This window comes from Colletes gigas, unplaced genomic scaffold (assembly GCF_013123115.1).
Source record: "Colletes gigas isolate AHSC1104 unplaced genomic scaffold, ASM1312311v1 Colletes_gigas_Sc00019, whole genome shotgun sequence".
Lineage (NCBI taxonomy): Eukaryota > Metazoa > Arthropoda > Insecta > Hymenoptera > Colletidae > Colletes > Colletes gigas.
In genome coordinates, this window is record NW_025106648.1 from 2,047,445 (window position 1) to 2,065,504 (window position 18,060).

Genomic DNA, 18,060 nt, shown 5'->3' on the forward strand with positions numbered 1-18,060 from the left:
AAGAAATAAAACATGAATATTTTAAATAATTACTCATGTATATTTGTTGCTTCAAATTAACAAATTTAAGAGAAAATTTAATTATACCTTTAATTCTCAAACGGTTTGAATATTTATGTACATAAATGGCACCATAAAATTCTCTAACAAACATCGAAGTACTCATCTTTCTAGAAACCATAATTTGTGTATGTAAATTTTTACTACATTTTACTTTCCACTTCATTGTGCCTATTTAATCAACACTTACGTATCTAATCTAATCAGTTCAACATAATTGTTTCCTCCGTTTCGAATAAAAATATTCTAAACTTCGAATCGCAAACTAAAGTTAAGCATCTGGGTTGCGATTGTGAAAAATGATTCCTTATCGCACGCAATCGAATTTTATCGGAGAGGTTATGAAAATGGCCGATCGTCATCTGGATCCTTGTCCCTCGGTCGACCCTAAATCCATCCGCCACGGTGACAGCGAGTGTCGCGTAGGAATGTCACTAAACTATTGTGTTGCAACCGAATTGGCGAACCTAGGCATTCGCGACATGACGAGCAGCTTCTACTGGAATTATCGATCAGCCCTCTGACGTAGTTAAACAATTGGTCGTGAGCGCGTAATCGTTTCGATTCACTGGCAAAAGCGCGCCGCTGTCAGTAATAAGACAGCCACAGTGTGGTCTGTCAATAATGCTGTCACGTCAAACGCGATCGACGAGAGTCAGAGTGAAGTTCGCGACGATGCATCTTAAACACACCATCGAGGAAACGAGATTCCTGTGAGAAGCCTTCGCATGGACAAATGGCTCCAAGATAGAAAGCTCTGGCTTTTCGGTAGCACGCTACCCTTGCTACCACGCAGGTAAACATTGCCACTTACGAAGTATTACGCCCACCAATGAAAAACTCGTATATTTTTCCCCGTTAAACTAATCGCAAATCAAACATAGACAAATTTATCGACAGTAAACAAATCCGATTTCGTCATCGAGCGACCCAAAAATCGATATACGTCCGTTGAAAAATGTATTTTTTATGCTTCAACCGTTCGATCGCGAACTTGTTTTAATCTTGCAATTAGACTATAATCAATTCAAATTTAATTGATAGAATTTTTAGACTATATTCTCTCTATTTTTGTTTGTGTTTCCAATTTACTCTGTTATGGTTCTGTGTCTGATTCTTGAGTGTCGTTTAAAAGAAACTGTAACAATTTTCTAATAACAAAGTAATATTGTAACTGGAATCTGGGGCCCCGTTCTCTCCGGAATACGCGACTTTGACATTGGGTTAAATCGATCGATCCTTGTTACATAGTTTTAACACGCGAGGCATGATGTATGCATTAAACGTCACAGACTGCTATTAAACGCGATGGACGTGTCAACAGGAAGGTAGACTTTCAACGGAGTAGCTAAATAAAAATCGTTTTTTAATATAACGATTGTTCCTCTCTCCGAGATTATAATTTTTAAAATATGTATCGACTGATTATTTTCGTTTGTATTGCAGCAGACAAGTATTATTAACAAAAAAAGAATTCAAAATGTAAACTTGTAAAAAACTGACAAACAAGAGAGTAAGTGTTGAAAGGATTTGAACAATTAAGACAGCATTAAAGGTTCTCTGAATAGAACCAATGAATAAAAACATTTTGTCGTGGAATTACGTTTTCTCTTGAGCGTGACTGTTTGGTTTTTTTCACATCGATCGATTTCTTTCGGTTCTCTGCGTGTAAATGTTTCAGCGATCAAGAAATGAATAATTTATGAGGTATATTCATTTTTTACGTCAGAAGTCTAATTTGACGCAACCGTTCGAAAGTCCGAACTTATTAAAGCGTAGCAAACGCTATTAATCCATTTGTTTCGAACTGGTATTTCACATGGAAAAATTAGCCTCCATTTTGCTTTATATGTTAGGCATTAGAAAATTAATGAACTCTCATTCTTTTTGCTATGTGGTGTTTTTTAACTAAAAATTTGACTATTAAAATCGAGAAAATTTTGTTAAGTCCTGATAAAATTCTGCAACAACATTCTCAGCTTTCTCAAACAGTTTCCATCTATATCGATGAACACGATAGCGGTGTCTATCATCCCCCAGCTTTGTAACAGAGAATTTAAAGAAACGTTATAGCAGAAAATAACTTTGTCGCCTTCCGACACGTAGATTACAAGCCAAAAACATTTTAACCCCGTTCACGGTCGTCATTCAAACATAGGCGTAGGTGGCTTAATATCGATTGTCAATAATCAAGAGTACATTGCAAAGAAGCGTTTCAGCACACTTATTGTTAGTAATGCTCGGCATGTTCAACGAAAAGGGTGTTTCGACAACAGGACTCAATGAACGCCATCATAGGATTTCTGTACGTATACATACGTGATAACTCATATTTTCAATCAAATAAAAGAAACATGGTTGACTCCATATATCAGATTCAAAGTATCGTTCGAGTAGCAAAATTTAATTCCTAACATACGTTACTTGCAAGTGATTTTTATTTCGTTTACTTTTAACATTTACCAAAACCAAAAAATTAAAATATTGGCTCTATACACCAGCTGCATAGCTATTTACATGATACAGTGTCGCTGGAACACGTTATTTCCTATCGTGGCGAACATTCGCCATTAAAGACTTCACATGTAAATATAAAATAAAAAAACAAAATATAAAAATTAAAATTAAATGTTATTTCCTACATTGACATTGACAAACAGCAAAGAGTAGCAAAATTTAATTCGTAACATACGTTACTTGCGAGTGATTTTTATTTCGTTTACTTTTAACATTTACCAAAACCAAAAAATTAAAATATTGGCTCTGTGCACCAGCTGCATAGCTGTTTACATGATACAGTGTCGTAGGAACACGTTATTTCCTATCGTGGTGAACATTCGCCATTAAAGACTTCACATGTAAATATAAAATAAAAAAACAAAATATAAAAATTAAAATTAAATGTTATTTCCTACATTGACATTGACAAACAGCAAAGAGTAGCAAAATTTAATTCGTAACATACGTTACTTGCGAGTGATTTTTATTTCGTTTACTTTTAACATTTACCAAAACCAAAAAATTAAAATATTGGCTCTATACACCAGCTGCATAGCTATTTACATGATACAGTGTCGTAGGAACACGTTATTTCCTATCGTGGCGAACATTCGCCATTAAAGACTTCACATGTAAATATAAAATAAAAAAACAAAATATAAAAATAAAAATTAAATGTTATTTCCTACATTGACATTGACAAACAGCTGTGTCGATGCTAGCACGAAATTTCTGTTATTATTCTAATAGTCGCTATTCGTTTTAAAGTTCTAGTAGAAGTATTCTATGCTCGTAATAAGTTCGCGGTATCGAGGTAAAAGGTCAAAACAATCGTCGAACCTAATTTCAAGATACTGCGAGCGCTCTATATCATCTCTATTACTTTTCACTCGAGTATGACACGCGAATCCGTTGATGCCAATAACGGCACCAACGTCCAGCTTATTATTTTTTAAGTAGTCCACGTGATGTCGGTTAGAATGTCATCTTATCTATCACGAAAGAATCGCCAGTTCCTATACTATTATTTAATCGAAAGAAATTACTCGATTTCTCATATTCTTTCGCAACATTTAATATGTTTTATATTGCACTCATTTTACTAACAGAATCACCAATATAGCATGACGTTATTACAAAATTCACTTCAACGCACGGTTAAATAATTAAAAATAATATTGATGTATAATATTGACTGTCTTTCGTGAAAATAATTAGTTAAAAGTATATTAGAACTATGAATTCGAGAGTGTATATTGTTTGACAGGGTCCATTTTGACCCAAACCTGAATTTCATTATTTTGCATTCCAGTGCAAAAACTTCGATTTAATTTTTGCGTCATCGTACTTGTAAATCCTTTATTTATTAATGTCGTTCATTTACAAGCTCATTAAGTAATAATAGTATTATTATTTATTAAAAACTACACGACTCTGAAGGAAATAGTTTGTGTGAATTCATATTATATTATAATTCTGCAAAGAGTTAACAATTATAATACATATTTCCTATTTTTGGTCGCTCTACAAACCCTGCTCAATTTTGTCAAAATCAGTGGATCACTTCATGGATCATCCTTGTCAGTTGCACACAGTGATGATCGCAAGAAAGGAGGGCTACTCCGCCATTAATTAAAAAGATCTATCATTCGATTTTAAATTTTTAAGTTTATAAATTTACAGTTTTAAATTTACGTGAACTTGCTCGAGCAAAATTTAAATATTCACTATAATAATACAGACAGTGCAAAAACTTTCAATCAACTGAGTAAGACAAAGCTTCACTATATCTCTGTTATAATCATTATGTACCGTAATAAAGTCCAATTTTCTTTATATCTGATTAATTTCTGATAAAAGAGAAATTTGAATTTTGGCTAGCTTTTGGTCGTGTTTGTGTAAAAATGATTAAAATTCGTTCGTGAAATTAGCCAATAGTGCAGTGCAACTTCAGAGCCGCTGAGACGTATTTAACCTACCATCGACGACCTTTGAATGGTAGCGATGCATTTTCAGCCTATTAAAAATTAAATTCGGTTCCTGAACGACCTCCAAAATTAACGCTTCGAATTACACCCGTTTGACGATACCAAATACTTCGAGTATGGTGAACTGTTCATACTCGGTTCGACATGATCAACGATTTGAGGTTCGCAAACTATCGCCAGCGCGTGCCGCTTTGGTAAGCCGACAACACTGTACAACAGTTGCTCTTAACCTCTTGACCCACCATTTAATCGAAAGTAATTTTCCAAAACGCTTACAATTCTTTTTTAATATACTCGCAAAAGAGAACAGATTTGTTTCACGAATGTCTGATGACAAGTTCGACTAAATATTATTCTCTTACAACTGAGGGTATATGTTTGGAGAAAATAGAAATAAACTTATTCGTAATCTTTGCAAAAATAGATTTTTCCCTCCTCGTTGACGTATTCTTGGTTAAACCACGTATTACGTCGTTACTTATTATTCATAATTATCTTAAAAAGCACAGTCTATACCTTTAATTATACTTGACGTATGAGAACTCTATGTTTATAGTGTTACTATACACAACTGAGTGCTGATAACCCTGTAAGGGGTTCTTAACGTAAATAAATAAAAAAAAAACTGGGGGTATATATCTATTACATCAAAAAATATCAACTTCATATTTTCAATTGACATTATTATAGTTATTAGTAGACTGCGGATCTTTATGCAAATTCACATTTTTATTAATAGAATTAATGAAACGGAAGCTTCGCAGAGGGCTGTCTCAACCCCTAAATATAATAATTCTTATCTTACTTTAAGTATTTCTTATATTTTTGTATATTAAATGCATCCTGTTGTTTTTTGAGGATTAAAATTTCCCATAAATGCATAAACATCCGCAGTCTAGTTATTAGACTATAATAAATCTTTCAATATTTCGAACTCATTATATCTTGTACAAAGAAATTTCAAACTTTCTTGGTAAAGTAAACTTTCAAATACTCACAAAAGTACTTTGCTAATATTGTCTTTAAAAAACAAAATTTACAAACACTTTAACACTAGGACTACCAACAATTATAGTACACTTATTTGTACCAAAGAAATTAGAACGATAGATACGTGAAGAAATGTATAATGCAATGGAAATAAGTGTTTATTCATTCTCTTATAGAAAATTACAGTTTTTTTCAAAAATTCAGTCGAGTACAGTTTTTAATTTTATTAAAAATTACGAATCATTTTGAGTGCTTTGATAGTTCTAGTATTAAACACAGTTTTTGTTCTGACTAACATAAATTCTATCGAAGACCTAATCAAGGATGAAATCGTTGATCTTAGAACCAAAAATTCGCTTGAATTGGGGGATTCTAGAGTTTCTTGTAAGAAGCTTATCATCGTTTTGTGGAACAATGTATGCAAGTTTATCTGGTTAAAAAATATTGATTTAACTCAAATTTATGGACGTTGATCTCTCAAAGGGCAATGAGCTCTCTTGAACTGGTAAAAGAGGTCACAGGGACATTAAAAAAATGAAAATTGCTTGTGAAACTCGAGACATTTTTCCGACTGAACCAGGAAAGTTCAGCAACGACGTTCTCAGGTTGTTTTAACAACCTTTTAAGGGTGGGGGGTGTCCAATTTCTACGCAAGCTGGTCAGCGTTAGGCGATCTAAGGGCGCCTGCGCCAGGTTCTGATTCAAATAAAGCGAAAGCCAGAGGGGAGCTTGACCCTTGGTCATCGGCTAGGATACACAGTTTGCCTCGCAACCTTTACAGTGATAGTATGCTCTTTACGCAGCAGTTCACCTCTTTGCCATGCCTTGCCAAGTATAAAAAGTACGAACCCAAATTACGTTTAAAAGGAACATCCGCGAAGTGAACAAACTGTAATACATCGTAGGTTTGTAGAGCGGCAAAATACAAGTGTAAATATATTTTTGTCTTAGCTACGGTAACTCGAACTTAAAAGGTGAAAGTAATGTAATTGTTCATCCCCTAATACTGTCTTGAAAACTACTGGATCAGGAACTTTTACAAACAAATTCTTTATGGTTTTTGACAGAAAATAATATAATATACAGGTGTCAATCAAGAGATTAGTAAGAAAGTGAAAAGATCGCTTTGACAGCCTTTGGTTTTAACACGTTGACTGCCACACTAGTTTTCCTTGTTTTGGGATATCCTCGACAGTTTTTTAAATTAATATATTCAATAGTTCGATGAAGCACTTATTATTTTAATGTTCTTCTAATATATCTGCACCATTATCATTAAATTTAATTAGTGAAATTTTTATTTTAATAGTTTTTTTAATTTTAAAATTAATGTTATTCAATAATTTTTTTTTATACCATAAGATTTTGTAGCATTTCTAATGGTAATGAAATATTATTAAAAAATGTACAAATATTAAGGTTCCATGGCCGCCAGTAACCACCATGGCAATCGACGTGTTAACTGAATTAAAATAATTGTGGTAAATGCAAGCATGACTTAATTTTGTTATTCGATATAGATTTGGATCTTTTGGGATATTCTTCAGTACATAAATTTGATTCAGTTATCTGAATAATTAGGGAACAAATAAAACAGTATTTGACGTAAGAAGAGTTAATAGTTAATATTAATTTTAGTTTGTGAGACTATTAATAAAAGAAAAGTAATTAAATTCGTAGTAATACGGTGTAATACATGTATGTATAGTCATTCTTCATAAAAACTTCATAAATTTTATTAGTTTTTTTTGCGTTGAATATTTTTATGTTTATTCTTTAATTATTCAGGTAATTGGACCAAATGTATACTGAAGAAGACCCGGACAACAGGTCAAAATGAATAATAAATATAAATGAAACTATAATACATAATACTTTTGAAGATAAGAATGAGAGGGTGAAAAATGAAAGTTTGAAAGACAATTTCAACCCCTTAAACTTGAGTTACTGCAACTAAGAGGAAATACATATTTCCTATTTTTGGTCGCTCTAGAAACCTGTTCAATTTTGTCAAAATCAGTGGATCACTTCATGGATCATCCTTGTCAGTTGCACACAGTGATGATCGCAAGAAAGGAAGACTACAGAGTTTTGATCCCTTCGCCATTAATTCAAAAGATCTATTATTCGATTTTAAATTACTTCAAATGTTGAGGAATCGTCAAAACAGTTTTAACATCACGTGAACTTGATCGAGCAAGAGAAAATATTAGTGTTAAAAAGTTTCTAAAGTTTTCAAGTGTAACCAATGTGTAACCGGTGGCGGATCTAGTAGAGTTCAAAGAGGGTGAGGGAATTAACAAAATATTGCGAGAAAATTATAATTAGAAACAGATAGATTAAAGTTTTGATGATTATTTTTATTATAATTTCCTGGAGTGGGATTCTCGAATATTTAATTAACGTTCCTCCCCTTTGAACTCTACCAAGTTCGTTCCTAACTTCAAAAGCCTTTCAACGCTAAAATTTAAGTTCAGGTGAAAATAAAACTGCCTGTTTTTCTTATCAAAATCAGTGATAGCGAAATCAGTATTTAAATTTTACTTGAAGAGTCCATTTAAAACTCCTCGAATAAAAGTCCCATTATTATTAGGGTCCATTGTTTCATATAAAATAACGTTTTTCTGCTACTACGTGTATTTGTTCGTTTATTGTAACCCGGAGAGCTTTTGTTACGGGCTGCATTGCTGGTCAGATCGGTGACGTAAGGAATGCGATAAATGAATCGCGATTGTCATTGCACTTCAATGGGAACGCGCGTGCACTCGCGTGTCACAATGCGCTGTGATAACATCCGCGATGGGCTCATAACTGTGCCACATCATTTACATTAATGAGGCCCCTAATAACGATTCCATTGAACCACCAATAGCAACGTCGCCACTAATACTTAAATAAAAAATTAGAAATACAATTATTTAACATACATTCTGCGGAAATTTCATGAAACCTACTATCAGAATTTTAATAGTCTCACGCAATTTCTTTATTGCTTCACAAGTCTTAGATCATCGAAGCTTCAATAATTATATTTCTGTTTATAATTCATGGGGATGGGATTCTCGAGTCTTCTATTCTTTATAAGATACTTTGAGTACCTGAAAATAGCTGAGAATGAGTCTCAAATTTCGACTAGCCCTGAGAAAAATTTTAATGGGAGATTCTAGAGGGCAAAATAAGACGAAAATCAAGAATACCAATTTGTTGATCGAGGCTTCGTTAAAAAGTTGTTAACGTTTGAAGTTCCGCATGTAGAACTGCGATCTGCGAACAACTGCGCACGCGTAATGGTGGTATCTTTAAACGTTAATAACTTTTTAACGAAGCCTCGATCAACAAATTGGTATTCTTGATTTTCGTCTTATTTTGGCCTCTAGAATCTCCCATTAAAATTTTTCCCAGGGGTGGATCATCTTGCACTACAGCTAATAGTATAAACCCGTGAATAAAAACAGATTATGGAAAAGAGTAGAAGTCGAAAAGAAACATTGTACCTCGTAATAAAATTCATATCGAAGGCCCTGATTATACATAAAATCGTTTTATTATGTGTATTGTGGCTAGATAATCGCTTACGGTCAATTTGATGAGACGAAACGGTTCAAATGGATTGTTTTTGTGCACAGGTCACGTGCGCCGAGCAAGGCGATGGAACGATACGAACGGCTGGCGCGTCTTGGGGAGGGTAGCTACGGTGTCGTCTTCCAGTGCAGGGATCGTCAAACTGGAAAATTGGTAGCCGTGAAAAAGTTCCAACAGACAGAAGATGACCCCCTCATACGGAAGATCGCGCTACGCGAAATACGCCTCCTTAAGGTTAGTGATAAATAAAAAATATCTTGCAAGAAGTACGGTACTTTGACGAATCGTTTCAGAGTGAAATTTTAAATATCAATTGTTTATTTTTTTTTTACGATGCTCCGTATCATGGAATTGGAGCTAACATACGATTCTGGTAGATACGTTCCAGGCATAATAGTAACGAGGCTAATGGTTAATAAAATTGCACCAGTGATTATGAAAGTGAAGCATGTCATATACAGAGCATTGCACGATAATCAGACTTTTAATGTAAGAAATTTAAAAAACTTATTTCGATAGAGGAAAAGGTCATCTTGACTGTTCTTAAATGGCGCCCTATATCTTTTACTTCGTAGAGTTGTTGCTGATGGAGAAACGAGTTCAACGACCTACTACACTGTAACCTACAGATAACTTTCATTTCAGAAATTTAGATTCGATCAACGGAAACTTTAAAGTGAAAAATTATATTATTTCAAGCAATTTACTTTTCCATAAATTTCATTTTATCTTTCAAACAAGAAATTATTATTATTTATACGTTTTAGAGTTAAGCGATACTCGAACCGAGCAATAAATGTTTGAACCTATTTATTAAACCATCGTATACAAATCTTATATAACTTCCTCGGCAAACTTTACAGGAACTGTCTTTATTGGTTCAGCAATCGATCACATTATGCAACAGAGGGGTTAAGTACATTTGGGTCAAATTGACCCAATGCTAAATATGGACGTGGAATGTAATTTTACCTTTTGCCGATACTGCATGTATAGGGTACATATAATTTTCAGAGACAACGAATCTAAAGGCAGGAATAGACAGAATTCTTATTTAGATAATAATCTCGAATAAAGAATAAAATAATTGTAACGAATAAAAGTTTAACTGTTAGATCTATTAACCAGCACGAATAAATTTTCATACGTCTGTCTCGTTGGTTATTTTGTCTAAATGTCTTTTCTTATCTACAATTTTTGGCGGTAAACAAGTGTCCATTTTCTAAAAGTTTCAACCGAAATAATCTTACAACGGAGTACTTGTACGCCACAGTTACACGCCGCGAAGAAGTTATCGCGACAGCATATCTTCATCCGAGAGTCTAAAACAGCTCTTTCTTCTAAAAATAAATACATTGCAAAATTAAAAGCATTTAAACCACTTTTAAACGTAAGAAAAAATAACCTTTGTTTCCTTCGTGTTTCATTTTCATTAATATGTACAAGCACCGCAAAAACTGATTTATTTGTCACTTTTCTATTATTAACTATGTACTTCGGAACACAATATCTGGCGGAACAATTCATTATTACGCAAGAACATAGAGTTCTTCGCTTTTCTATAAAAATGACCCAATTTCCGGCGCAGGGGTTGCTCGACTATAGGTATCCATTTCCTCGTAGGAGGAAATGTCCAACCATGTATTCGTAATACCTTATCAGAAACTGCTATGAAGTCTTTAGTTCCTCGAGCTTTCAACGCGTATTCTACCCCTACGCCTACATACTTAGAGGTGAACAACCTCTCGTACCCTGAAAATACGAAACCTCGTGTTGTCCACGAATTAAGACTGGTCTGAGGTACTCAGGGGGTCGAAAGATCTGTCGTTGCGCCACGATGGGCGTCAACGTTCGATTTATTCTCAGAGATTCCGAACGCAAAATAAGGCGGACAACAGGCAAAAATTCATAATCTTACACAACGGAATAGCCGCATAAATCCAACGTTGACTACAAGAAGTGGCCAACGGTCAATACCGCGGCGGTCAATATCTTAGCGTGTTCTGCTCTCGCCGACCTAGCCTTATCGAAATAATCGGTGGGCTCCCTCCCAAACATATGCGCATTCAAACGAGCCTGCACTCTGCTCTGACATTTTGCCTCAAGGATATTTTCTTTCGTGCACAAAATAAATCGTAATGGTAATGATTTCCTCCTAGCCGCGACTCTTGACCGTAACACGTGTTCGCGATAACGAGAAACTTTATTCGAGTTTCTTTCGAGGAAACTATACGCGAACCGAATACTTTGCTTCGATCCGCCCCTTACTCCGAGCGATAAGCTCGAATTTATATGTTAACAATAACTTACGTTACTATTCTTTGTACTACGACACAATGATTCGGAATTAATGGATGTGGTTCAGTTGGCCACATCAAATTTACCCTCGTCGTTTGCTTGATATTTGCTCTTTGTGCTGTTTGAATGCTGCAAGAATAATCAACGAGGCCATTTTAATAAGCCAACAGTAACTTATTTCTAAATTACTGCCTTTTTTACCACGATACTTTAATTCAGAATTAATGGATGTGGTTCAGTTGGCTTCATTAAATTCACCCTCGTTGTTTGCTTGATATTTGCTGTCCGTGCTGTTTGAATGCTGCAAGAACAATCAACAAGACTATTTTAATGAGCCAATAATAACTTATTTCTAAATTACTATCTTTTTTACCACGATACAATGATTTAGAATTAATGGATGTGGTTCAGTTGGCTCCATCAAATTCACCCTCGTAGTTTGCTTGATATTTGCTGTGCGTGCTATATAGGGAGTTCGGCCACCCCTAGAAAAAATTGTAATGGGTAATTCTAGAGGCCAAAATAAAACGAAAATCAAGAATACTAATTAGTTGTTGGAGGCCTCGTTAAAAAGTTATTAACGTTTAAAGTTTCGCCAGAACTGAATTTTTTTCTCGAAAATTCGTAGGATTTCGGGGGTATGTCTATTCACCAAAAATAATTGTAATTCACCCCTGGAACCGAAAATAATTTTTCTAGAAGGATTTGTAATTTTTTAATTTCGTCGAAAAATTTCTGTACCTACCAATTTTTCTCTCGAAAGTGAGTAGGATTTCGAGGGTACGTCTTTTCACCAAAAATTATTATAATTGACCCCCGCAACCGAAAATAATTTTTCCAGAACGATTTGAAATGTTTATTTTTTGCCTTTGAGCAGCTACCTGTCGATTTTTCTTAAAAATTCGTTTTTCATTTTTAGTAATTTTATTTTACGCCCTACAGAAAATTTGTCTAATACTTTTTTGTAGATACCTATAAGCTCTATTTTAGAAAAAAGTTTCATTGAAATATATTCACTATTGTAGGAGTTATGGCTGTTTGAAACTTGGACCATTTTTATTGGGTTTTTGTCATTTTGCGGAGTTATAGATCAACTTTTCGAATATTTTTGCGATTTCTACACATTCTCCACTTAAATACGCATTGTTTGCCGTTTGAAACATTAAAATTGTCCAATCCATTCAGGAGTTATGATGTTTCAAAGATTCGCTTGAAATTTCGGGCAGCCATTTTGATGGCTCATATTAGATTTTCGGCAAGGAATTTTTTTCTCGAATATACGTAGGACTTCGGGGGTATATGTAATGACCAAAAATGATTGTAATCGATCCCTGCAACCGAAAATAATTTTTTTAGCACGATTTGAAATTTTTTTATTTTGTCGAAAAATTTGTCGTCCTTCCTGAATTTTTTCCTCGAAATTGCGGAGGATTTCGAGGGTATGTCTATTCACCAAAAATGATTATAACTGATGCCTACAACCAAAAATAATTTTTCCAGAACGATTTAAAATTTTTTAATTTAGTTTTTAATAACTTTTTAACCAAGCCTCAGTCTTGATTTTCGTCTTATTTTGACCTGTAGAATCTTCCATTACAATTTTTCCCAGGAGTGGCTGAACACCCTGTATGAATGCTGTAAGAACAATCAACGAGACCATTTTAATAAACCAACAATAACATATTTCTAAATTACTATTTTCTATACCACAATAAAATGTTACAGAATAAATTCGTATCAGTATTAATAGATACATATTGTTCAATTGGCTCTGTTGCTGCTTGTGCCTAAAAAATAAAACATTTGCAACGATTATACTATAAAATTTAAATTTACTATAAAAAGAAAAATTGAATTTGATTTAATCATAGGGACGTATATTTTGCAGAATCTCAAACACCCAAATCTTGTCAATCTTTTGGAAGTCTTCAGGCGGAAACGGAAGTTACACTTAGTCTTCGAATACTGCGAGTACACACTGTTGAACGAGATGGAAAGATATCCAAACGGCTGTCCGGAAATCACCACGAAGCAACTCACGTGGCAGATTCTACAGGGTGTCGCGTATTGTCATCGGCTAGGCTGCGTGCACAGGGACGTGAAGCCTGAAAATATTTTAATAACGGGCGACGGGGTGGTGAAACTCTGCGATTTTGGTTTCGCGCGAATGCTCAGCCCTGGCGAGAACTACACGGAGTACGTCGCAACGAGGTGGTACAGGGCGCCCGAATTACTGGTAATTTTCTTAATAAATTAAAACGTTACTTAATTGATCGATTGATCTTCAAAACTGTCTTTTCCATCGAACAAACATACTCAATTATTTGGGGGAGTTTTGGGGGTCTCAGATCGCGAATCCAGCGTTGGAAATACCAAATTCAAAATGGCGGATACAATACAGTAAATGTATCTGCTAAAATATGTTGTGAAAGTATTTCTTCTCAAGATATTTTATTGAAATTCGATATTTGTTTTTCTAAAGGGGCGCTGTATATAAAATTCAATAAAATTAATACAATATACTCAGTAGCTTCAAAAGACATTAAAACTTATTTTTCTCGTTTAGCTAAAATCCTGAAACCATATCTGGGAAAGATTTCTTTACAAAATTTTGAGATATTCTCTTGTCTTGCAAAATGTAGCTTTATTATTTTGTATTTGGTATTTTCAATTCCGGATTCGTAATCATCGGCTCCAAAAACTCTCGAGTAACAAGTGTTACCGCAATATATTCGAGGGAAAACTTCGTGGAACAAAGGGTTAATGGTCATGTGCATATCTGGCACGTTCGACGATTGATTTACTACCAGCATTTACCAACGTAGGCAGTAATGCTCTTTTTGGAACGATCGTTTATTTCAAAGAAACAATTATAAATATAGGGGTACAATGAACTTAAACGAACAAACAGCTATCTTATAACTAGGACTACAATTTAGACTAATGGCTCAGCATAGAGCTCGTATAATTAATACTACATACAAGGTAGTTTTAAGAATAGTTACTTATACTAGGGGCAAGATTTAATATTTTGTATAGAAAAATGGCACCAAAAAAAAACTATACAAAGCAAAATTAAATCAAGTTTCAGTAACGCTTGTAATGACCAAGAGCCTCTTAAGGGAGCGTTAAAGTAACAATAAAAGACAAGAATTTAGACATATTAGGTCAAATGCAATGATCGAAGCATTTAAATTTAATTTTATCAAATACACGAATCATTTATTTTTAAACACTATTACAGTAACGAAAAACAGTTGGGTAAAAACATTGATCGTTTGAACAATTTTGGTCGGGGAATAGATTTAAGGGGTTTTTTATTTTGAATATAAAATATAAAAATAAAATATAAGTCTAATGTTTTTTCAACAGGTCGGGGATACCCAATATGGTACACCAGTCGACGTATGGGCAATCGGTTGTGTTTTCGCGGAATTGATACGCGGGGAGGCACTGTGGCCAGGAAAATCGGACGTAGATCAATTATACTTAATCCGAAGGACTATCGGCGACTTATTGCCAAGGCACTTGGCAATATTCCAACAAAACGAATTTTTTGCTGGTATTACCTTGCCAGCGCCTCAAACTCTTACCCCTCTCGAAGACACTCTACCCAACAGAGGCAATACCGCTCTACAGGTACATCGTCATTTCATTGGACGTATGCAAAAGTTTTAATGGGCTTTGGTATAAATGAAAAAATCGTTTCACTTCGTAGAAAATAAATTAATCAATTATGTTTAATTGACATCAACAATCTCGTCTGTCGAAAGTTGTGGGGTTTCCTTCGGTAAATTGTTCAATATACAGAGATTCTAGAGGCCAAAATAAGACGAAAATCAAGAATATCAATTTGTTGATTGAGGCTTCGTTAAAAAGTTATTCAAAAATTAAATTAAAAGGTTTCATTCACGGAAAAATTATTTTTGGTTGTGGGGGTCAATTATAATCATTTTTTATCAATATACATACCCTCGAAATTCTACACACTTTCCAGAAAAAAATTGGAGAAGGTGTGAAATTTTTTGACAAAATTAAAACATTTCAAATCGTTCTAAAAAAATTATTTGTAGTTTCAGGGGTCAATTACAATCATTTTTTATGAATAGACATATCCTCGAGATCTTGTGCATTTTTGAGAAAAAAATTCGAGTAGATACTGAAATTTTACGGCAAAATTAAAAAATTTCAAATCCTTCTAAAAAAATTATTCTCCGTTGCAGGGGTCAATTACAATCATTTTTTGTCAATAGACATACCCCCGAAATCCTACTCAGTTTCGAGAAAAAAATTCCTTACCGAAAATATAATTTCAGGCCAAAAATGGCTGCCCGAAATTTCATACGAATCTTTGAAACATCATAACTCCTGAACGGATTGGACGATTTTGATGATTCAAAATGCAAAGAACGCGTATTTTAATAGAGTATTTTAATAATACATTGAAATATAATGTTATTTAATTTTATCCAACAGCTCGACTTTCTTAAAAAGTGTTTGGACAAAGATCCGGATCAAAGATGGTCGTGTGAACAACTCCTACAACACTCCTATTTCGAAAATTTTCACTTTAAAATGCCCGAGGCTGAAATGGAAGAGTTCGAGAAGCTTAAGAAATACCGGGATCGTTCAAGAGTAAGCACAAATATGTCGATTAAAGATCCATTTATACCCACATGACAAACTGTAGTCGAGTTGAATGGTTCCACATATTCACCTCATATTTAACATGTGATAAAACAAAAAGAAATTTTCTAATCTATAAATATTTATATGTTCAACTTAAAAATATCGGATCGAAAAACAGTGCTTCCACCAAATTGAAACTGTCGCGACAATTAAAGTCGCCATTAAATTGTTAATGAATCAGAAATAATAATAAAACATAAAAAGAACGATTATAGGAAATAAATTCGAATATTTAACAAAATATCAAATAACAACATATCATTCTAATACTGTTATTACATTTTAGAATAGTAACTACAATCAAATGGTATTACCTCAACTTCCTAAGGCCGGTGCTTCAGTACATAGTCAAAATGAAAACCGGCCTAAAAGCTCCTCCATGCATCATCAGCAGGACTTTGATCACCTGCCTACTATTAAAGGTTGTAATTAAGCTCCTCTGTGATTGTAATATACTTATTTATGTATATATATACACGTATATATGTATATTTATTTATTTATTTAAAAGTTTATAAATATTCATTATAAATTAATAATTATTAATACTTTTTATTTGTACTCGCACGTTTGTCTTTGAGCTCGTATAGAGATTTTGTTCTATTAGCATGATTTCTATGTATACATATTTACTGTATGTACATTGTATGTACGTCTTAAAATAAAGTTTTGTACAAAACGATCACTTTATACCATTATATCCACAAAAAAGTATAACAAAAATATCTTAATAATTTATTATTGAGAAATTAAGCAAATTTTCTTGAGAATCCATAATAGACTGAAAGCTATTTTTTCATAAACTGTTGAAGTTTCTAGATTTATTAATGTTCTCACCTCAATGATGATATGTTATACTTTTTCTCAAAAACTTAGTTACAATATACTGTTTTCAATGACAAATACATTGTAAATCCACGCAGCATGAAATGACACAAAATTTATCAGCCAGTTACTATATAACGGTAAATGAAACATCTTTATAGGCAATACTCAATACATTTTGTAAACATTGTAGAATTTAGGAAATTTCCAGAGAATTGATAGTGCTTGGCTGATAAATAAAGCTGAGGATAAGCATGAAATCAATATTATGAATCAGGTACACCTTTACTTGTAATACAAATTCTTGAACTTCAGAATTTTGCAACTTAGGACATTTTGTAACACATTTCATGAATTTAGAATTCAGTGAATTTATTTTGCTTAAAGAAAACTTTAAGCTCTGTTTAACCAGAACACAATCCATTTATTTATTACATATAAAGATAACCATTTTATTTTACAATTATTGGAGAAATACCAACGACATAATATGGCAATAAATAATTGTATATATATACATACAATATGTATATACGATTTTATTTTTCCGTCCACATACTTTTTAAGTTTTTGCACAAATAATCATATATATTTATGTTATTTTTATTTTTATAATTCTTCGTATTGTATAAAAATGTACATATTTATAACTATTTATATTTAAATATTAGCAAATAAACAGTTTCATCACTAATATTACACTAGAAGTAAAATCTATTTGATGACTATTGTATGCAAGATATTATTGCTCTGTCTTCTTAAAATGTTCATACAAACGTACGAGAGGATGTTCATGCCTCTGTCCTGGTGGCACGTACTTGTGCTGTACCATGTACCAACAAACGTGCAAGCCCAAGAAACCAAAGGTGAATGTGGCTAACATAAAAGTACCACTCGTCATCTTCGCATGTATTTCTCACTCATGGACGTATGAATATACGAATATCCAAACTCTGTATTATGTCAAACGAGTTGTATATTAATTGCAATAATGCAATATTTTTCACAGAAAATGATGTTTGTAGTTCCAGACAATGTATACTGATAAATTATTTAATATAATGTACTTCAATGTTACTCACAAAAGCTATTATCAGTGTATGGTTACTATAATCAGAGAATATCGAAA

General features: G+C 33.4%; 1 protein-coding gene across 2 annotated transcripts; it reads left to right on the plus strand.

The window, feature by feature from the left end:
* The first annotated feature begins 562 nt into the window (after positions 1 to 562).
* LOC122400608 (cyclin-dependent kinase-like 4) lies at positions 563 to 17,340 on the plus strand. Of its 2 annotated transcripts, none has more exons than XM_043402140.1 (6): positions 563 to 856; positions 9,164 to 9,353; positions 13,306 to 13,653; positions 14,790 to 15,056; positions 15,894 to 16,052; positions 16,393 to 17,340. In XM_043402140.1, the coding sequence occupies exons 1-6, from the start codon at positions 789 to 791 to the stop codon at positions 16,537 to 16,539; spliced, it is 1,179 nt and encodes a 392-aa protein (XP_043258075.1). In that variant the 5' UTR covers positions 563 to 788; the 3' UTR covers positions 16,540 to 17,340. The 2 variants fall into 2 exon arrangements, with proteins under 2 accessions (XP_043258075.1, XP_043258076.1); XM_043402141.1 differs by lacking the exon at positions 563 to 856 and adding an exon at positions 6,289 to 6,378.
* Positions 17,341 to 18,060: the final 720 nt, after the last annotated feature.